The 22,371-nt window shown below is 41.8% G+C and overlaps 2 protein-coding genes across 2 annotated transcripts; both read left to right on the top strand.

The window, feature by feature from the left end:
- Positions 1-566: 566 nt before the first annotated feature.
- Positions 567-5,590, top strand: LOC141001871 (lanC-like protein 3). The gene is made up of 5 exons (XM_073473014.1): positions 567-1,100; positions 1,496-1,619; positions 3,529-3,726; positions 3,818-4,025; positions 5,431-5,590. The coding sequence occupies exons 1-5, from the start codon at positions 567-569 to the stop codon at positions 5,588-5,590; spliced, it is 1,224 nt and encodes a 407-aa protein (XP_073329115.1).
- Positions 5,591-8,010: 2,420 nt separating this feature from the next.
- Positions 8,011-22,249, top strand: xk (X-linked Kx blood group (McLeod syndrome)). Its single transcript, XM_073473475.1, has 4 exons — positions 8,011-8,236; positions 8,515-9,077; positions 16,528-16,790; positions 19,629-22,249. Exons 2-4 carry the CDS (start codon positions 8,833-8,835, stop codon positions 20,564-20,566), a joined length of 1,446 nt encoding a protein of 481 aa, XP_073329576.1. The 5' UTR covers positions 8,011-8,236; positions 8,515-8,832; the 3' UTR covers positions 20,567-22,249.
- The last annotated feature ends 122 nt before the right edge of the window (positions 22,250-22,371 follow it).

The raw sequence follows: 22,371 nt of genomic DNA, 5'->3' as shown, positions 1-22,371 counted from the left end.
ACCAGCCAGGTCGATGATCAGCCAACCCGTAATATATAGTACATGGAGACTAAATATATGTAGGCCTAACTTATTTTCACTTGTACTTTCGATACTTGTTTTGACTGAAAGTTACTTTTCAAACTTAAAATATCAGATACTTGAAGACTTCTACTCAGATAGGCTACTAACCTTTTATCAAAGTAGCCTAATATTTTAACATTATATCTTTACTTTTACTCAAGTATGATTTTTGGGAACTTTTTACAACACTGGGTGTGGATGCTGAAATTTCCCAGATGTTTATCCAGGTAGATGACATGTGAATGCATTAATATTGATGGTAGGATGATGGATGAGGATGATCTTCCGTCTCTCCTCATGAGCAGACAGCAGAGGTTAATGTGTGCAGGTGTCTGTAGGCAGGTCCTATCAGCCAACACGAGGCTGAACCATCCCTGTTGACATCCAATCAGCTGAGAGCTGATGGGAACTGGATGAGCAATCAAAGTGTTTCCTCTCTCTCATCCTCGGGTACCTTGAAGCATCAGACACAGCTGAGTTATCTCTGAGGCCTCCTCTCTGTGATGGAAAACACCCGCTGCTTTGCAAACCGCTTCTCCGACTATAAAGGTGCTCTGCTCCCGGGTCACGGCGTCCCGCACATCGTGCCCGCCGTCGTCGCCACCGTCGATCAAGTCCTGAAAAAGCTTCCCGTCGACATTAGAGACTGCGACGGAGGGCTGTACGATGGCCCGGCCGGGGTGGCTTACATGCTGTATCACGTCAGCGAGTGTCCGCTGTTCTCCGAGCAGCGGGACGCGTACCTGAAGACGGCCAAGCAGATCATCGACGTGTCGGTCAGATACGTGGACGCGGAGCCGGACAAGAACATGAGAGCCGCCTTCCTGCTCGGCGGGGCGGGCGTCTACGCTGTGGCCGCTATGATATACAAATCCCTGGGCTTGGCTGACTTCGTTAAGCCGCTGACCAAATTTCGTAACCTGTGGGAGGTGTGTGCGCCCATCAGCTTCCTGGAGTGCGGCTCGGATGAGCTGTTTGTGGGGCGGGCCGGATATCTGTGTGCTGCCCTGGTCCTCAGGCAGAAGCTGGGCATAGAGGTGAGCACAACACAGTCTGTTGTCTGAGGTTCAAGGGACACTGTGTAATGTTGGAGAAGAAATTCAAACTCAGAATTTTAATATTTATAATATTAATGAATTTATCTTTTTTGTCTTTTTCTATAACTGATAAACAAGCTGTTCTCAGAGGAAAATGTAAATGTATTTGTGTTGTCCTTTAAGGTCAGTTTGTTTATTCAGTGATGAAAACAAAAAAAATAAAAAATCAGTCCATTAAGAGGCAAGTCACCTCCCGAGTAAAGTCCCTTTTTCTATATATATATATGTGTGTGTGTGTGTGTGTGTGTATACTTATGATAATCATGATGAAAATTACTTTGTGGGTGGCCATTTACTTCATGTCTATATCTTAAACTCTTGTATTTACTCTGCAGATTCTGAGCAAGGACCAAATCAAATCTATTTGTCAGGCCATCATTGAGTCAGGACGACAGTACGCCCGGAGGAAGAGGAAGCCTTTCCCCCTCATGTACTCGTACTATGGGACAGAGTATCTTGGTAAGAACTGGAGCCTCCTTTAAGTCTTTAATGTCTGGTAGACTTTGTCAGATCAAGTTTTCATTACCAGGTAGAAATTAAGATTGTAGTCTAGATCTCCCTCACAGGGCCACTGTCCTCTGACTATAGGAGGGTTTCTGTTATCACACAGTGTCCATATGCTGACACAAGAGGACTTTAGAGATGATTCTAGATGTAGGGCTGGTGTGTTAACATGTGTAAAGCTAACTTTCCTTTCCTTGATTGCATCGGATGAAGAGAACCGTGAGGGTCGGAGATCCTCAGTAACTTTCACACCCACACAGAGTTCATAGTAAGCATAGCCTCGCTGGCTACTTCTGCATGGAAACAATAAGAACTTTGAAGAATGATGAGGAGGTGAAATAAGTACACTTTGTAGACGAGAAATATCTGTAAACACACCTGGTTAAAGGTGCTGCATGCGTTGCTTGTCCTGAAAAATGTGCTTACGGAGAGGTTACTCGTTTGATTTACTCGACATCAACAAAGTATAAATAAAAAGGGATTTCACAGACACTGGCTGTCCTGCCTCAAACAGCCGTGTTTTCCCAGCATGTATCCAGCATTATGTAGGAAGACTCAGTGTCTCAATGAATTGTGTCCATATTTGAGGATTCTGCACCTCACGATTTACATCCAATCCCAGCGTTCAGTGCCAGCTCAGGATAGATTGATAGCCATAAAACAGAGACCACATTGCTATGACTCAGCCAGACAGCTGTGTCTAAAGAAGAAAACATTAATTTTTTTAATGTTAGTATTTTCTCTCTCAAAACAAATACGCTAGGCTAGCCAGATCAAGATCTACACCACAAGAGGAGGTGGCTGTCATACTGCTTTTGTCCACAGGGGCCACCAGAATCAACAAAAATAAAAGTTACTTGTAGCTGCTTTAACTGAACAGTAATTTACTTGCTATAAACATGATCGTTCCCTGATCATTACCTTTCAGTAGTTGCAATTCACAGATATCGTAGAAAGCGAGAATTTTTATAAACGCTGGCATTGGACGTAAGAAATGTCCACTTTGAACGTAATCCGTCATTTTGCAGAATTGTTTAATGTTGACTTTCTTTTCTGGGGCTCAGATTGTAAGAATACAAAGAGCTAGTCTTTTTTTCTCAGCTTTACTCTGCAGGTATATTTTGTTGTCTGAATCCTCAGGCTTACTGCACTAAAGCCATTTGGACTATTATTACATTGAAGCTTTAACCCTCTACATCTCATTTAAAGAAAAATATTTGTTAAAAATATGTTTATATGTAAACAATAATATAAGTTAACGTGTAAAATCTAAATGTTAATTCATTTATTTAGAAGTAAAAACTTAACCTAAAAAAATAAAATTTAGATTTAATATTTAGATTGAACATTTAACTTATTTTTATTATTATTATTTTTATACATATAGACATATTTTTAACAATTACATGTAAGTCGTTTTAAATTAATTTACTATGTCTCAAATGTGAGGAAAATGAGCTAAATATATCAGTAAGAAAATTGTAACCAAGTTCTTACATTTGGTGCACCACATGGTCTTGGGTTCCTCGGTGGGACAGCGATTGTGCAGCTGCTAATGTACCTGACAGGATCTCAACTGTTCTGGGAATCCTTAATTATAGTCTGCTCACCTTTTACATGTATTTACTTCCTCATTGCTGGAAGACAAAACATTTACTGTCAAAACTGTAAAGTATGTATAGTGGGCTCCAGTTTAGAAGAACCAAAAAGAAACGAAAAGACTAGTCCTTCCAGTTTTACTTTGTGAATGTTTGTGCTTGTATGATTCGGGTTGTGTCCGTTTGTGTGCCTGGCATGGTGCTTCCTTGCATGCCTGCTCTGGTGGGTGCATGTGTGATCCCCTGGCACCCCCTCCTCCCGTCAGGTGCAGCCCACGGCCTCTCGTCAGTGCTGCAGATGCTGCTGAGCTACCAGGACGTGCTCAGCGGGGTAGAGAAGGACCTGGTGTGGCAGAGCGTTGATTTCCTCATGAACCAGGAGCAGAACTGCAACTGGCCTGCAGAGCTGGGTGCCATTATAGAGAGAGAGAACGAACTGGTGCACTGGTGCCACGGAGCCCCAGGTACACTCAGTATCACCATGAAGGTACACAGGTGTCTGTACATCATCTTAGTTGTTGTTTCTACTACTAAATTCTATATCCTCTCACTCAGGTGTGGCATATCTGTTCGCTAAAGCCTACCTGATCAATAAGAAGCCCCAGTATCTGGACACGTGTATCCGCAGCGGGGAGCTCGTGTGGCAGAAAGGTCTGCTGAAGAAGGGACCTGGGATTTGTCATGGAGTTGCAGGCAGCGCTTACGTCTTCCTACTGCTGTATCGGCTCACAGGCAACTCAAAATACATCTACCGCGCTCAGAGGCAAGAAATCCTTTCTGCTTTTTCCTACAGAGCTGTAGTTTTAACAGCCCAGTCACCAAAATAACATTTGGCATTGTATGTTTCTGCAAGCCATGGATATGTTAAACTTGTACGTTTCACATGTCTCATATCAACATTTCTACAATTGTAAATTACATGTACTGTATGTGAGCTGACTTTTTATGTTTGGAGGATGGACTGACGGTGGTGACGTGACCGCTGGGCAAGAGGGCTGCCAAGCGAGAGACCACTGTTTGAGACAGTGTTTGTGCAACATTTTCAAACCGTCTTTGTGTCACTCAAGTCAAAACAAGATCTTTTCTTAAACCTAACAAAGTAGTTTTTGTACCCAAACCCAACCAGACCTTTACCGGAGCAAAATTTAAATTGAAACAAAAAGAAACATAAAAAACTTTCAACACGTCTGTGTGATACATATTGTAGAAATGTTGATATGAAAGCTATTAAACGTATACATTTAACAGAACAGTTTCAGGTTTGCAGAAATGCACATGGCCAACATTAAATCCAATTTATTCTGGTGATTGGGTTGAGATTGAGGTTCAAACTTTTCCATTGAAACCTCCCCCAAGTTGAAATGCATGACTGGCCAACACATTAATATTTAGCCACACTAGCTGCATGTTTGTAGAGAGGGAACTTTTAGGCTCTCGATCCATCATTTTAGTCCAGGCTGAAATATCTCCACTACTGTCTGATGGATTGTCAATACATTTTGGTCAAATATTCATGCATGAACTGACTTTGTTGATCTCCTGACTTTCCTCTATCACAGCCATGAGTTTCACATTTTCAGTTTTGACTGAATGTCTTGACCCAAAGTCCTAGGAGCTGCTTTTCAAGTGGTTCCTTCTGCCCATTGTTGTCTACATTTCCACTGCCCTCCCATCTGCCATGCTTTCTTACGTTCATCTGTCAAAGCACAATGGACAAAAAACAAACTGGTTTGCGGCGGCATATTTTTATAGTGGCTGAAATAGAATGCTTGCAAGTGCTCAACCAATCAGAAATCTTCAGCACTGCAAGTCCCCTGAGCAGTGACTTTGAGGAGGGTGAATTTCCCGAGGGAGAAAGGCACTGAGTTCCTCCAAAGGTTCCTGGGGAAAGTTCCAGCGGTGGAAATGCATCTTTTGGTGCCATCAGGTCATAATTTAAAATTTGTCCAATACTTTAGTTTATCATCAAATAAATGCTGAAGCAATGAAAAAGAATATAAAACTCAAACACCCCATCATGTAAAATTCTCCTCAAACCCCTGAGGACATGACCTCAGCGCGCTCAGTGGTGCAGCAGCCACAGCCCTGCTGCCCCATCAGCTGTAATCTATTCATTTAAAATGTCACTTTCCATTCATGTCTCTCTGCTCTTCTTTCGCCCCCACAAGGTTTGCAGAGTTCCTCTTCACCGAGGAGTTTAAGACTGGCTCCCACTCAGTGACCAGCGTCTGCAGTCTGTTTGAAGGCCTGTCGGGGACGATTTGTTTCCTGGTCGACATCCTGCAGCCGGACCAGTCAGAGTTCCCTCTGTTTAGTGTCTTTGTGTGAATGGATCCGGGTAACTGTTGTTCACTGACCTGAACAAACATCAATCCTTCCCTCTGAAACCCTTCGAGACCTGGATTTTTGAAAGCACAGTCATTGAGAACGTGGAGGGATGGATGGTATTTGTTTGGGAATTAGAAAATCATATTTGAGTCCAGTTGCAGTAGAAAAATGGTCTAGATTTTGTGTCTGTACTGAGGTGGATGTTCAGCTTCTAGGCTTTACCAGATTCATTCCTCTTACTGTAACATAGCCCATCACTAAAGCAGAGCTTTGTTACTGAGTATGTTGATTGAAATTGCGGCATTTTGTTCAAAGATGCTGCTCTCAGGTCAGAATGACACAATTGCACGATACCATTGACAGCTTAAAGAAACAGCTATCACACCCAAGTCACCAAAAGAAAAAAACAAGTGTCACATAATGCCTTTAAAAGTTTTCTATCACTCCACCAGCTGAGCGTCACGTAATCGCAGAGCTTTGAGTTCATGTCTTTAGGGTTCGTAATTTCTCAAATTATTGCTATTACGACCTTTGTTGATTAATATGATTGATGGATTTTGATACAGAACTTGCAAAATAATCAAAATTGAGTGGAGACAGATGCTAAGAGAAGTAACTGTAGATTATTGTCCTCTTAATAGTCTCACTTTGTTTGCACTGTGCAATATTGCTGACTCACCTGTGTGAAACGAGGTTTTACCGTGTGTAGCAGAGTGACCGCTGTTTGTGTATTTTGATGTTTAAATTGTGGGGATATGTGAAATGTTGTGTTGTGATCTGTTGTGACTTTTACCCTGTAAAGAAAAAAAATGAGTATGTTAGGGTTTGTGATGGAGACCGAGAACAAAAGTTTAAAAAGTATCGTCAGTGTGAGAATTTGATTTTCTTTCCAAGTCTGCACTCTGTTCAAGATGAGACTCGGTTATGTCAATTACAGATTTCTTTCAATAAACGTGATAATGAGGCCTTAAAAACAAAGTTGTTGCATTTGGATATGATCCAAAGTAGAAACAAGCAAAAATATTGGAAGGTGAAAATGCTTTGGGCAGCGTTTTGGACATGGGGCTGAAGTTGGTAAAAAGGTGAAAAATAGCAAACCAAAGAAGGTTCCCAATGCTAACTGTGCCTGTTGTGGAATATTTATAACTTGTGTATGTGTGTGCATTTTGCGATCCAAGCTGTCCACAAAAAAGTCTACAGGGTTGTTGTTATTAATAAAGTGTCCAGATGAAAATAAAAATCAAGTGTTGTTCTTCTGTAATATAATCATGTTTGACTGCCTTCACAGCCTGACACGACAGACGAATCACATGTGATTGATATGAAAACATTAGACTACATTTAAAATATAGATCAGTGACAATACTTCCAGATAATTGATGATGATGATGATGATGATGATGATGATCACCTTTTGGAGGCTGCAGAATTACTGATCGCCTTTCACTACATCACCGTATTATTGTGATTTAAATGTTTTCTTGTATTTCTAGTATGGTTTTACTGGCAATTTGACATAACAGAAGAAAAAGAAAACATCATCTTATAAATGCAATCAATGATCCAAAACATACAGAACATGTGAAACAGTTATTTTGGGTAAAGAAAAAATGTGCACAGTAGGCACATCCCTCAGAAACCATGGGTCTAAGAGAAGAAAAGAAAGGAGAAAGTGAAAATGAGCATTAATGAAACATGTATTATGTAGAAAGGGTAACATAACCAAGATATCTGTTGCTTTATTATAATGATGAAGAATGAAAGTAAATACTTTACAATAGAACGAAATAGAATAAAACCATTTTTTCCTCCAGAGTGGAAAATTGACAAAAACATGGAAGCAGCACAAGACCATGAAACACGTGGAGTAAATGTTGTAATAAAACAGTGTAGGCAGCCTTTTAAATAAAGTACAACAGCAATACCAACAAAAAAAACTTGTTGAATAATACACATTAAATACTAGATTCAAACATACAAATGTAATAAAAGGTAAAAAAAAAAAAAAATGTCAAAGTGCATTATTATCTTACTTAGATCTCTCTTGTTATTAGGCCTTTATGGTTCAAACTGTATCTCAAAAGGAACAGTTCACCCAAAAATGAAAATACAGTTTTTAGTAACGGCAAAGAAAGTCGCAGTTTGTTGTAAATAAAGTAAAATACCATCTAGTTTTGTGTGAAACCGCTCAGTGAACTACATCGTCTCTCTCAACATATGTCACCAACACCAACATGGCTGCCGCCTCAACACAAAAAACTACTAACAAAAGGTGAAAATCACAATAAATTTGGTTATATTGACAATTGCAGCTATGTGAAAGGAGAGTTTGTCAGTTCTGTGAGCAGCTAATATACAGGAGCAGCTCTAGTGTTCAACGAGACAACGTCATATTTCATTTGTTTTATGACAAACTGAGACTTTCTCAAGTTGAAAAATTCTCTTTTTAATTGACAAACATCACATGTGATTCATGACACAATCCGTTCACTAACATACAAAGTATTTCCTCTGAGGGGAAACCGGAAGGGGCGTGTCTTTGGCTCTCTATGGAGGTATTGTGTTTTAAAACAAGTCCTGATCTACCTCAGTTGTTCAGGAGATCACTGCAATGCTGTTTTACTGTGAAACTCCATCAGCACGAGGGTGAGTGGATAATGACTGAATTTTTATTTTTGGATGAACTAATCCTTTAATATAAAGTTTACCTACCACAAAAATCAATACACTTACAATAACTTGATTTTCCTGGATATTAATATTATCTTTATGCCTTTTAGTCCAGTATGTCATGTCCCCTGGTTCTTCTGTGTGGTGCAGATGCAGGCTGGTGTTAACAAGTCTGATTTATGTCCCGAAAGCTCAACAGAAATATGTGAATAATAATGTGACTCCTAAGTGAAGTTGATGTGTTGCGCCTGCAGGGCGTTTCTTCTCCCTGGCAGCTCCTCCTGCGCCCCCTGCAGTCTGTGTCAGGAACCACACCTGGCTGTAAAAACATCCCGCCTGCCTCCTGATCTCAGACGAGCTGCGGCGGCGGCGGGAGTCTGACAGAGCGCCGTCCGTCCCCCCTCTCCTCTCTCCTCTCTGGCGGGTCGTCTGTCTGTCTGTCTGTCTCTCTATCTGTCTGTCTGCCTGACTGACTGACTGTCTGACCGCTCGGTGGAAACGTTATGGACGTGCGGACCCCCAGCGAAGCAGCGCCCCGCAGTCCCCCTGATGGCGGAGTCTGCTGAGCGAGGATGCGACTCCCCAGTTCCATCTTTGTGTCGGTGTCTCTGTTCACGGCCGAGACCACGGCAGCGCTGTACCTCAGCTCCACGTACCGCTCCGCCGGAGACCAGATCTGGCAGGGGCTCACGCTCCTCTTCACGCTCGTACCGTCCGTGCTGGTGCAGCTCACCCTCACCTTCATCCACCGGGACCTGAGCAGGGACAGACCGCTGGTTCTGCTGCTGCACATCCTGCAGCTCGGACCCATCGTCAGGTCAGTGCTGGCTTGTTTATCGCTGTGTGGCCCTGGATACCATTGTGCTCCTCACGCCACGAAGCGTCTGTTATTACCCACAGGTGTCGTGTCCACCACTGATTTCTCTCGTTAAAGCACGTCCCGGCCTGTCGACACATAAGCTGCTTACCGGATGGTTTTGATGAATGCATTGCGCACATGCTGTTGTTTTCATTTTCTCCGGCCTTTTGTCTGGAGGCTGCCTGCTCACATGCCGCTGCAGTCAATGTATGTATGCCTGTGCCCCTCAGTGTGGACATAAAAGGGCTGATCAATATGCTTATCGATATATATGTGCCATACACACACACACACACACACACACAGCTGCTGTGTACACTTTCCACATGACCTCCTCCCTCTCACAGTTTCATCACCTCCTTCATCTTCTGTCTGATTTATTCATGACCCCTCCATCTGAGAGGACGTTAAATCAACCTATGTGAGGGCGCTGACACACTTTGATGCAGGAGGATGAACCTTGAAAACATCTGTGCACATGTGCCTTAAATCATAATAGGCCTGCTCTTTCCCTGTGTAAGCCTCGACCTGACCTGTCTGGACCATCTGCCACCGCTGAAGGAATCTGAGCCTAATCCTGCATGTAGAGGACCTCAGTACTGTACACACAGACTGGCAGGCAGCGTGATAATGTTATCTGTACAAACAGCAGGAGATCTGATTGTGGTAAACATGAAAACACACTCAGCTGCAGTCATGGGAAACTGAGCTACAGCTGAGGTGATTGGTTGGTTTATAGATTGGTGGATCAACAGGAAATTAACCTAGGGCTGCAAGAAATGATTATTTTTGTTTGTGAGTTGTTGTTTTGTTCTATTAAATGTAAAAAAACAAGAAAAAAAATGTCGCTCAAAGCCCAAAAGACGTCCTCAAATTTCTTGTTTCGTCCACAACTCAAAGATATTCAGTTTACTGCCATAGAGGAGAAAGGAAACCAGGAAATAATAACATTTAAGAAGCCTGAATCTGAGAATCTTGACTTTTTTCTTAAAAGAAAATCAAAATAGTTGCCAATTTATTTAATAGTTGCAGCTCCAGACTGATCTGCAACTATTGTGGTAATCGATTAGTCATTTTTCAAGAAAAGAATAACAAACATCTGAATAAACTTTAGCTGCTCAAATGTGAGAATATGAAATGATCATCTCAGACAACACGAACAGGTGATGGACATGAATGATCGATGGAGAAAATTAAAAGGCTGATTAATTAATAATGAAACTAAGTAATTGTTAGTTGCAGCCTGAATGGAAAGCCATCATAAGAGCTGAAAGGATGAGTCAGTCATTGAACAGCAGCTTGACAGAAGATCAATCTAAAACAATCATTGGCCTTTTAAGGTTTTATTGATTTTAAAGTAAAGTCGCTTACATGGCAGTTTGTAATTTCACTGTTGCAGGAGAAACAATGAGAACACAGAGTAGATAAAGACAAAGGTGAGAGCACCGATCAACATCAAAATGAAACGAAAAGAAAAGCAAAATTGTCGTCAGGACAAAGTGAATCATCAGTGCCTGGGAAAAACCCTCAAAACCGTCACAGACATCCCACAAAATATGTACAAAATGTATCTTAACTCAGTGTGGACACTTTCCTTTATAAGTTAAGAAAACAGGCAATATTTACTAAAGTTTCTGAGCTATTATTAAAATCTAAACAGGCATTTTTTTTTTTTGACAAAGTCTGCCCAAAGAAAGGTCTCAACAGGAAATCCTGTTTTCCAGTTTATCTTTAAATCTACTGAGCATGGACCTGTCAAAACCTGTCTTTTATCTGTTTTAAAGTGACTTTTATAGCAAGTTCAGTTATTCGTAGGTTGAAGCTTTTTAAATGTGAATATTTGCTGACTATCTGGACACACGTGCAGTTTAAATATAGTTTAGGCTGTAGCAAATTGTACTATTTTAGATGTTTTATTAACAATTAGATAAGTTGATTTTTCTCTACGTCACACAATTTGAGTAGAAGAACCATTGATTAGCTGATCAGCAGAAAATGAACCAGCAGTTCTGATAGCTGATTGATCATTTAGGTCAGTTAAAGGTAGGGAAGGTCATTGTTTTGTGTCAGATGGGCTAGCTTTAGGTTCAGTTTCAGCCCAAATACCGACCCAAAGCACCAGTATTAACGACCCGGGAATGAGATTCAACAGTCAACTAAAGTAAAATGTCAAATATTCACCTCATCCAGCGCCTCAAATGTGTAAAGTATGCTGCTTTTCTCGGTTTACGTCATCATAAATTCAATATCTGTGGACCTTGGACTGTTGTTTGGACAAAAAAAAGCAATATACAGACGTCACTCTGGGCTCTGGATTTGCATTTTTCACATGACCTGTGAGGTGACCCCTCCATACGGGTATTTGTATGCTGTTTCTCTGCGCCTTGTTTTATCTCTGAAGAAGGGCCTGGGCCCGAAAACGTCACATGTGGGGGTAATAAACGTTCACAGGAGCATTTATATAGTATTTAACTGTTTTTAAATGTGCGTGCTACAAACTTTTCATCATTTTTCACTAACATAGCTGTTAGGTGCACTTATAACCAAACTTCCGGCTCGTTACAGTAAACCGTCTGAATATAAACAGTAAATTTGGCAGCTGATAGAGATGCTCATGTTTCACTTCCATGTTTTACTTTTACTTTGGTCTCAACCGAACAGACGCCGCTCACAGCTTGTTGTTTCCCCTGCGTGGTGGCCTCTGTGGGTCTGACCCTGCCTATTTCCCCTGCAGTGTTGCGTTCAGATGATTACTGTTCAGGCCTCTACATCTGTCCTCCGTGAAGAGCAGATCTAAGAATAGCACATGTCACTGCTGCCTCCTTATCTCTGAAAACACAGGAGGAGGAGAATATCCGTCTCCACCGCCGACAGCGAGGCGGCACTTCCTCTTCTCAGAGCTGTCTCATCAGCCCAAAACAACAACACTTCTCATATCTAAAACAGAGTGATCATCATCCTGTGTCATCGCAGCAACGACACTAATCTCATCCAGCACTTTATTTCTTCACTCCAGCTTCTTATCTAATAACAACATCATTCTAATTCCTCCTGAGTGTACACAGGCATGTGTGATCATCTCGTCCTTCACTACTGAGGTTTAATTAATCCGGCTGTTAAAGTACAGTGTGGGCCTGGGGAGCAGACGTTTGACAAAATAATCTGACCTCAAGGTGTATGTATCCTTTAGGGACTGACAGATGTGGCTCTTTCGGAGCAGATACCGATTAATAGTAGTCAAGGAGACGAGGAGTAAAGGTGCAATACGTAAGAATTGACCACCTGTCAAATTCATACTCAAAACAAATCCAAACACAGCCGCTAACTGCTGCTAACTGTAGCTGCTGTTAGCTAGTGAGCCCACGCTCAGCAACAAGAAATTGTGGTAACCTCAATTGTTTAAAAAACAAACTAAATGAATAACTCAATTTCAGGCGCAACGGTGCAACCAATGAAAACATCAAGTCGCACCCCGGAGCCCTGAGTGTTGATAGGCTATTAGTTGTGACATGTAGCCGGTCAGAGTTGTGGGCGGGGCATTGAGTGTGACTACAGAGAATTAACAAATTATTGGACAAAAGAAACATCAATACAGACAATCTGAAAAATGCTAAATGTTGATCCCGATAATCAGCCGGGCTGAGTGTTCATTGATTATGGATTTGTCAATAATTGAGAGGGAGTGGATGTAATTCACAGATTGTTTTAATACTGAGGCTTTTAGTATTTTTGTCTTAAAACATCTTTAAACCTGGACTAGCTGATTTAAAAAAAATAAATAAAATTGGCTACTTGGGGGCATCACAAACAAGCTGGGAACACAATATTGTTCAATGTTCACTCTCTTTAGCTCTATTTTTGGCCTACATCAACTCCTGTGAGAAACATCTGGCTCTCTAGCTGCTAAATGCTCCAATATGTTCACCAGCTAGTCGCTAGCTGTGTCCATCTGCTCTCTGGCTGTGAGCAGGTAGTGCACAGTGGAGTTTTTACAGCTCTTTCACTGAGATCAAATGCCTGCTGCTGCTGAGAAACAACACTCTGAGAGCGATTAGACTGAACCAAGAAAACAGTGAAGTTTCAGGCCAGAAACCAAACAGCTGAAAGAGGATATAAAGCTGTGTAGAGGCTGAGGGAACTTCAGAGTTGGTGATAATTTTCTGTGGGTTCATCATTACATGCGACACATTTCACATGCTGATGTCATCTGATCCATTCGTTAATTTAAAGATATTGATTATAGCTGCTTTAATTTAAGATCATTTTTCTGCAGACTCCACGTACTGTGTGGGAGTGATCTTTATCACGTCATCCTTCAATGAGCATCTGACAAGCTGCTCACAGACTCAACCTTTACACTTTTATTTATTTATATTTTTTTAATCAGGTCAGTGAGGCGTTCACTGTGCGTGACTGTGTCGTTTAGGCTGATAAACAGTCTGTCCCTCGGCACCCCTGTGGCTTAAATCCCCTTGCCTTGCTGTTTTATTGGCAATGTGTACCAGTGCTGCTTTATCAGCGCAGCACCGCCCCAACCTCTGGTCTTTTGGCCACACTCAGCACTTCAGCGGGTTTAGTATCTCACTGGCAGATGACTGACAGTGACTGTTACAGACATTCATAATGACGGAGAGCTAAATGCTGGTGGACATGTGCTAATCGATATTGATGATGAGTATTAAATGTTTAAAAATCACCTCTTCTACAGCTGCTCACAATTAGTGCATTTCATTTTTGATCACACTGAGTTGGTGCTGAAACAGTCCAGCGGTCCTAATGTGGACCTTTTTATTGAAGCTCTGTCAGTGTTCAAAGTTCAGTTAGTTCAGCTGGATAGTGCTGAGAACTGAAATTTGATGGAGAGAAAATTAATCAGCAGCGGTTTTTCTTATCAGGTAATATTTTAAATAATTTATCAAGCGTGTTCTCAGGCTTCTCAACTTTTACTATTTGCTACTTTATTTGTTATTGTAAACTAGAATAGGTTTACATGTTTTAATGCTCAAAAACACATCAGTTTTCTCATACTGTCCAGTGCTGCAGCACTGTATTCACCCCCTGTCTGAGACGCTCTGTTTTAGCTCCTGTCTCTTTAAGACCCCTCCTCCTGAATACCCAGTCTGCTCTGATTGGTCAGCTCACACATGCCCGAGCCAGCACCGCTAACAACAACAGAGCAGCTGTGCTAAATCAATTCTTATGTGCCAAACTAGCTGCGGGGCATAAAATATGTGAAAGTTTGACATAGTGATGTCACAGAGTCACAGAATAAAGTGGGGGCTACTGACGAGGCGCTTCAGGAGTAGTGTTTTCTGTGGGAAAGAAGAGCTTCTGTTGCCACAGACTGTGACCTTTTTTAACTTTCAAGATCTTTTACATGCACAAAACCCTATATACTGTAACACACTGAAGAAAGGGAAAAAAAATTTAAAAGCATAATAGATCTCCTTTAAATTTTCTGAAAAGTAAAAGCAGTATTCACAGTAAAACTCACAAGAACTCATAACTGATATAGTTTAATGCAAGCACCGAAAATAAACACACAAACATGAAAGCACACACACACCCCGCACACACCCTGCCCAGTAAACCTGCCAATTTCTTAAAGTGCTGTCTGATAGAGTGAGAATTATACCCAACAAAAATATAAACCCAAAATGTTGTTTTGCTCCCATTTTCACAAAAATATAGTCAAAAATCTCAAACTTTTTCTGTACACATAAATCTGTGAGCATAAATCTGTGTGAGCACCTCTCCTTTGACAAGATAATCCATCTTATCTGATCTGATTAAACAACATGATTAGCGTACAGGTGTGCTTTGGACTGGTCCCAATAAAAGGCCACTTAGTGCAGTTTTATTACTCGACACAATGCCACAGATGTCCAAAGTTCAAATTGTATTAAAAGCATCAAATGAATCCCTTTTAAAGCGGAAGGTTCATGACAAAGCTGCAATAACGGTACTTTCAGATGTTGTCAGAACCTTAAGTAACAGCATTTCTTCACCGCTGTAAGCAGTAATCTGTCTTTGAGAAAGGCTCAGTGTGGTCGGTGTCTCTGACATGCAGGAAATGATGCAAAACATCTAATCTGTGTATTAAGAGTTCCGTCAGCAGTATCAGAAGTATCGCACTGTGCTGACATGATGGGAAACATGCTGTGAAGTCTTGTTTCTTTCAGTTTGTCTGATTTTGTTTGCTGTGAGTTGCTGTTACTGTGTTGGAATGTGATTAGGATTGTCAGTTAAACATTTTACCAAATTAAAAGGCATTAATGGACAATTAGATCCCATTCATTCAGGAGTGGTGGACTTCCACAATCACCACCACAACTACATGAAATGGGAAATTGAACATCATAATCTAGATAACAAAACATAAACAAAAAAAACACCCTCAAGCACAAGGCCTTTGAATTAGCCCTTTAATCATGATCAGTGTTTGTGCTGCAAACCACTTATAGCACTCAAACCAAAACTAAGACCAACAGGGAGAGTTAACCGCTGCCACCACTGCTGCTAGACAATCACAGAGGAAACACTGAAATACATCATAAAGTATCTCGTTACAAATACAAACAGACATTCTATACAAACTGATATTATTACATTTTAGACATTTAGTGTCTCAACCCGGGTTGGATTTTATTGAAACAGTTGTTGAATAGCAACAAACAGGAGCTCCACATTTAAAATTAAGTCATTACTTTGTGTTATTTAAAGGGGCAGTGTTTAGTTTTGGAGAAGAAAATGTACAATATTAATGAGGTAATAATACAAACTCTGAAATATACATTTTTTCAATAACTGAATAAACAAGCTGTTCTGGTCCGCCACATATAAACAAAGTAAAACAAAGTTGTGTTGTCCTCCTAGAGATGCACCGATTGTAATTTTTATCGGCCGATTCGGAGTCTGACACGGCTGAGTCTGATTTGCTTTCTTTCTAATAACTATAAATAACAGCATACACAGATATCTTTATATCTAAATGTGTCCGACACACAATAGGATATATCTAACACTGCCTGGCTGGTGCCGGAGATGCTGAAAACCGACCGATTCTGGTCCCTGACGGCATCTTTACATTGAACATAGATCGAGTCAGTGGTTAAAACTGTTTTCTAATGTAAAAACATTGCACACATTTCATAAATGTTTAATGGTTAACCAATAATTGATTGTAAATTGCAGCCGGCTATCAATGAAAGAAATTGCTGTAAAGTGATTTTGGGCGATCTGTTAATGTGGTGTGTGTGTGGGCTCCAGGAAGAACAGCCTCTCTTTTGATTATGCTAATGGAGAGCTGAATAAATTAAATCAGAATGAAAACAGCATGTGGAAATGAATTGATAATAGAGAGTAATTGCCAGCTTTCATTCTAACAGTGTGTGTTGGTGTGCTGCAGGTGTCTGGAGGCGTTCTGTATCTATGGCAGCGTGGGCCGCGTGGAGGAGCCTTATGTCAGCATCACCAGGAAGAAGCAGATGCCACGCGGGGGTCAGTCTGAGGAGGTGGAGCGGCAGGTGGGGCAGGCGGAGGGCAAACTGTTTACACACCGAGCAGCCTTCGCCCGCACCTCTGTCATTCAGGCCTTCCTGGGATCGGCCCCCCAGCTCACCCTGCAGCTCTACATCTGCGTCCTGCAGCAGGGGGTGTCCATCGGGCGAGGTGAGGAGGACTTTTAAGTGTGCGTGGACTGTTTTGATTCAACCATCCCACTCCACTGAAAGAGCAATCTGTCCACGCCTCCATCACCAGTCAACAGCCCCACTGTGATGTGGGCTGATCAGCTAAGTGCCATATTTGAAATAAGAGGATGGTGTTTTCATGAGTCAAAGTGGTGTTATATAACCGCCTCGCTCATATCAAGGATGTATTCTCTCTGCCAGTTGGTGCAGATCTGGGGTCAGGCTGTCCAACGCTTTGTGTGTGTGTTGTGTGTGTGTGTGTGTGTGTGTGTGTGTGTGTGTGTGTGTGTGTGTGTGTGTGTGTGTGTGTGTGTGTGTGTGTGTGTGTGTGTGTGTGTGTGTGTGTGTGGGAGACAGTTTTTCTGTTCCTGAGCGAGATTTCATAAATGTTCACACAAAGTCAAACGAGGACATCTGGTCGTCGAATAAGGACTCAATAAAAGATGTTATAAATACATAAATCTTGTTTCCTCAGCTTCCGGCTGTCTGACACTTCTATTTCACGCTCGCCGATTTAACAGCCGGAGTGTGATGAACAGAAGCTTCAAAGCTTTAAAGGAACTGTTCACATTTTTATGACTCTGCGCTGGCGACGTTGTGTTTTTGGATTGTCTGTCCATCCACCAGTACATACAGTACGTCCCTTTGTCCTTCCCATTCTCGTGATTGTGATATCTCAGGAATGTCTGAGGGAATTTATTCATGTTTGGCACACACGTCAACCTGTGCAAAAATAGGAGTGTGCCCACTCGTCCAAGCCAGAAAGAACAGGTGCTGAGTCGAATGTAAGCAAAACTTGAAAAAAGGCGGCTCACACACTGCAGGGCTCCAATATCCAAATTATTTAATGCACCAAAGTAGTGACGTTGAGAGAGCAGTCACATGAGCAGTCTCCGTCAGACAAACGTCCACTTGGACTCAAGGATGAACTTATTGGAGTTTGTTGTTCAAAGGTCAAAGGTCACCGTGACCTCACAAAACACGTTAAAGTCCATGACTTCAGAATTTGTACGCTAATGATGACATTATTTCACACAAATGTCGCATAGGAGATAATGAAGGGAGGACATTTTATGTTCAGAAGGTCAAAGGTCAACTTCAGTGTGACATCATAATCTTCTGAACAAACACAGTTTCCAACATTACTCGGGAACAGAAGGGATCAGACACTGAATCAGTGACACTAATCTCAATCCACCCAGGTGATTGTAGAGATCTTCTGTGTCGAGGGGTTGAACATGAAGCTTACAGGTTTAGAATTTGAAGCCTTTTTGCAGCAGCAAACATAAAACTTTGCGTTTTCTGTGAATCAGCTTTATTGGCGGAGCGAGCATGTGAAAACATAAAAAAAAAGTGACTATTTTTTGTTTCTCTCACTTAAACACTAACAGACATACAGCGGGAGTCATCCACAAGCTCAGTAGTTTTACTGATAATGGGCTTCATGTGTTTGTCGTTAGACCATGTGATGAAGCTCTCCATCAGTCCTCTGTTCTCCGCCGTGTAAATAGTCTCTCGGTGAAGACAGCATGTCTCTCATTGGATATTATTCACTGGAATCATGTATGTTTTATTAAATTTCCTTCAAAGTTTTCACTACATATACTATACAGTATGAGTCTGGACAGACAAAGATGTAAACTATCACTTCACTGGTGTACGGACCGTGAGGTGGGAATTGTAGTTGCTTGCTGTAAACATTCCTTTTGTTTGTACTGGCAATGAAAAGATCCCTTCATTGTGTGTTTCCACTTTAAGTGACTTCTCAACAAAAAAGTAATAAAGCTTCATCAGTCTGAGTTAATCAAATCAAGTAGTTATCCTCGAAAGTCTTTTTACCCTAAAACTCCCTCTCTGTCCAGGGGAACATAAAAAGTGAATTTTGTACTGAGATGGATTGATTTGATTAACTCCAACTGGAGTTCATTAACATCAGAAAATCTTGTGAATATTTTTTGGCACAAAGGTGGAATTTGTCCTCCATCACTTGGAGTGGAAGCATATTAGGAATAAATCCTTTAAAGGTCCATTCTGCAACATTAAGCTTCACTAGATGTCAGAAAACAACTATTTGCAATGTAAAGATATAGTGGAGTAAAGACGACCTGAGCAGAGTGACATCACACATTGTTACTATTGCGATTGAGCCTTTCCGTTTTTTGTTTTGGAGCCGGTCTGGCAGGGTGTGCATGTTGGTGCATGCAAGTCCCCTCCCCTCTGAACCGTTGGCTCGCTTACTGAAGCAAATAACACCCAGTATGTACATCATGTCGCTTGACATGGTCCACAAAAGGGAAACTTTATTCCTTCCTCTGTGCTGTTGAGAGCGTGGAGGTAGAGAGGGCAGGGCACGTGGGGGCAAAGGGGGAGGCGAAGTGTGGCTGACACGCCGGTTTGTTTTGGTCTAACATGCGACCGGTAGTGGGGCTCAATTTGGCATTTGGGACCATTTTTAATAGCCGGTGTGAACAGTAGGAATGATGACTAATGTTGTGTTTATACAAGTTAATAGGGCTGCACAAAATGATTAGATTTTTAATTAGCAATTTTCATTTTGGCTGAAAAAACGATTGAAATAATGGAGATGCTTCATGTGTTGTTGTCTGTACCAAACAAACATGTTCTCTTACATCTGAAGAACAAGATTTGTAGGCCAGTGCAGCACTGTAGTACTTAATCATAATGCTGTTTGTCACACATTTGACTTTTCTTTAAAAAGATTGTACCTTCTATGATCTGGATATGTCAGCCAAAATGAACTAAAATCAGCCTAAACTCCAGGATAGAAAACATACTTAATGATGTCTTTCTCTCTCAGGCACACTGATGGTGATCTCCCTCCTGTCTATCGTGTACGGAGCGCTGCGCTGCAACATCCTGGCCATTAAGATCAAATATGACGACTATGAGGTTGACGTCCGGCCCATGGCTTACCTGTGCATTTTCCTGTGGAGAAGCTTCGAGATCGCCACTCGTGTGGTGGTTCTGGTTCTGTTCAGCTCTGTGCTGCAGCTCTGGGTCCTGCCGGTGGTTCTTCTCAACTTCCTGGTTTTCTTCCTCTACCCCTGGATCCTGTTTTGGCAGAGCCACTCGCCATTCCCTGAAAACATCGAGAAGACTCTGACCAGGGTGGGAACCACCATCGTGCTCTGCCTGCTCACCTTCCTCTACGCCGGCATCAACATGTTCTGCTGGTCGGCAGTGCAGGTGAAACTGAATGACCCGGACCTCATCAATAAGTCCCAGAACTGGTATCGCATGGCCGTGTACTACATGGTGCGCTTCATGGAGAACGCCTCACTGCTCCTGCTGTGGTACATCTATAAAACAGACTTCTACAAGTTCATCTGCGCGCCGCTGCTGGTGCTGCAGCTGCTGGTGGCCTACGCCATCGCCATCTTCTTCATGCTGGTCTTCTACCAGTTCTGTCATCCATGTCGGAGGCTCTTCTCCTCCAGCATGAGCCAGGGCCTGTGGGACTGCTCCTCCCTGCTCTGTCTCATGTGCAGCCCTGATACTCCACAGAACAGGCCGATGGGAAAGTCTGTCCTGGAGCCAGCGAGCCCCACCACAGACAAAGAGCCGCCCACTGACAGAGCCCACGACTCAGCTAGTGACAGCGCAGAGGACATGCCTAACGACACCACATATGACATGCTCAATGATACAATCTATGACACTTCTAATGAAGTGGGCAATAATATATGCGGTGGAATCAATGGAGACATTAACCACAGTATATCCTGCAATGCTTAAACATTGTTTGACGTGCCATTCAGAGGATCGACTCTGACTCTATCATACCCTCTGTAACCTTTTAAGTGCCACATGAATCCCCCTGTGAGATGACTTTACACTTTAAGGGGACATGTCACCCCTAAATCAAAACCACATATTTCACCTCTTAGCTGCAGTGCTATTTATCCATCTAGATTGTTTTGGTGTGAGTCGCCGAGTTTTGGAGATTTTGAGATGTCTGTCTTCTCTTGAATATAATGAAACTAGATGGCACTCGACTTGTGGCGCTTAAAGCACACAAAAAAAAATACATTTGAAAAACTCAACAGCAATGTCTCTTTCAAGAAATCAAGACCCAGGTACTCCACAGACCTTGTTGTGAGCAGTTTCAAGAAGGAACATGGTTCCTCCATGAAAACTGGCCACAGCAAGGTCTGTAGATTATACTGAATTTCTGTAAAGAGACATTGCTGTGGAATTTTTCAAATGTATTTTTTTGCACTTTGACCGATATCTCCAAAACTCAGCAGCTCACGTCAAAACAATCTAGATGGTTAAATGGTTCTACAGGTAAGAGGAAAAATCTGCATTTTCCATTTGGGGGGTGACCTGTCCCTTTTAAATCCCGTTTTGAATCTCAGTATTCATATATCCGTCTCGACTCTGTTTTCTACCACTGTCTCCTCCTACATGAAGCAAATGTGTCCTTAACTGGAGATGTATTCTGGCTGCATCGTGTTCACCTGTTCTAACGGTGTGCAGAGGTGGTGCCCACCTGTCTCATGAGCCGACATCCTGGACAATCTGCAGCCTTTAACACAAACTCATGGACAGCCCCATCACATCTTTAGTTTGGGAGACTGTGTCCACTTATATGCTGCATTACTGATCACACGGAGCCATGCATTTGAATTGATTGTATTTAGTGTCTTTTTTGGCATGGAGGTGTGCATGTGTGGAGCCTCAGACCAGGTGTTACTATCTGGGGGGGGGGAGCGGCGAGTGTTTTGTACAGGGTTACTTCTGAACCCCCCTAGTTTTATGGCTGCAAGCAATCAGCTTTTTTACTCCTTGATAAGAGCTTTATCATTAATACGCGCTGCTTCTGTGGTATATTTGTGCTTGACGATGAGATGTGAATCTCCACACATGGTCCAAGAGCCTGTTCGGTCACCAAACACGTTACTATAAAGCACGAGCATCTCCAGGCGTCATGTATTTGCACGTTTACAAAATGGATTTAAGTGGCTTTGGTTCAGCAGCAGCAGCTGTAGTGATGTGAAACGCTTTGTGTGGATGTATTTTTCTAATTCACGCTTGTTACGTCTGTCAGCTCTGCGTCTGTATGTCTCATTAGGTAGAATATTTACACACAAGTGCGCACAAAAATTGATGAATATCTAAAAATGTTTGGAGTAGTATCAAGTCATTTTGCTTATTTTAAACCTTTACGTGTATTAATGTGTGTGAGAGGGAATGTTAGTGTTGTTTGTGTTTGCACTAACTCCTTTTTGCAACGTATCTGCAGAGGGATGACAACCCTGGTATGCTCCTAACGTTTGTACAAATATCCTTTTGAAGCCAAAAAAACATGAAGTCTATTGTACACATCAAACATTCTCATACAGAAGCAAGATAAAAGGCATTTAGAGATAAAAACCTACTAAAAAATCTTAATAAATTTATATTTATATGTGAAAACTGTCGGGATGTTTTTATTTTTAGCTGAGTGTCCTGTGCTGCCCTCTAGTGGACAATCAACCAGACTGCAAAGCACTGATATTTCTTTCTCCTTCACAAAATTTCTCACTTTCTGGTTTGTA

The sequence above is a fragment of the Pagrus major genome, chromosome 9 (assembly GCF_040436345.1).
Source record: "Pagrus major chromosome 9, Pma_NU_1.0".
NCBI lineage: Eukaryota > Metazoa > Chordata > Actinopteri > Spariformes > Sparidae > Pagrus > Pagrus major.
Note: the sequence above shows the minus strand (reverse complement) of the source record. Positions and strands in the feature narration are given on the sequence as shown.

Bases quoted from the DNA above. Each gene is read 5' to 3' on its own strand.
- LOC141001871 (XM_073473014.1), top strand. From the start codon at position 567: ATGGAAAACACCCGCTGCTTTGCAAACCGCTTCTCCGACTATAAAGGT. The intron at 1,101-1,495 runs GTGAGCACAACA...TTTACTCTGCAG, and splicing joins GGCAGAAGCTGGGCATAGAG to ATTCTGAGCAAGGACCAAAT. The intron at 4,026-5,430 runs GCAAGAAATCCT...CGCCCCCACAAG, and splicing joins TACATCTACCGCGCTCAGAG to GTTTGCAGAGTTCCTCTTCA.
- xk (XM_073473475.1), top strand. From the start codon at position 8,833: ATGCGACTCCCCAGTTCCATCTTTGTGTCGGTGTCTCTGTTCACGGCC. The intron at 9,078-16,527 runs GTCAGTGCTGGC...GGTGTGCTGCAG, and splicing joins CAGCTCGGACCCATCGTCAG to GTGTCTGGAGGCGTTCTGTA. The intron at 16,791-19,628 runs GTGAGGAGGACT...TTTCTCTCTCAG, and splicing joins GGGGGTGTCCATCGGGCGAG to GCACACTGATGGTGATCTCC.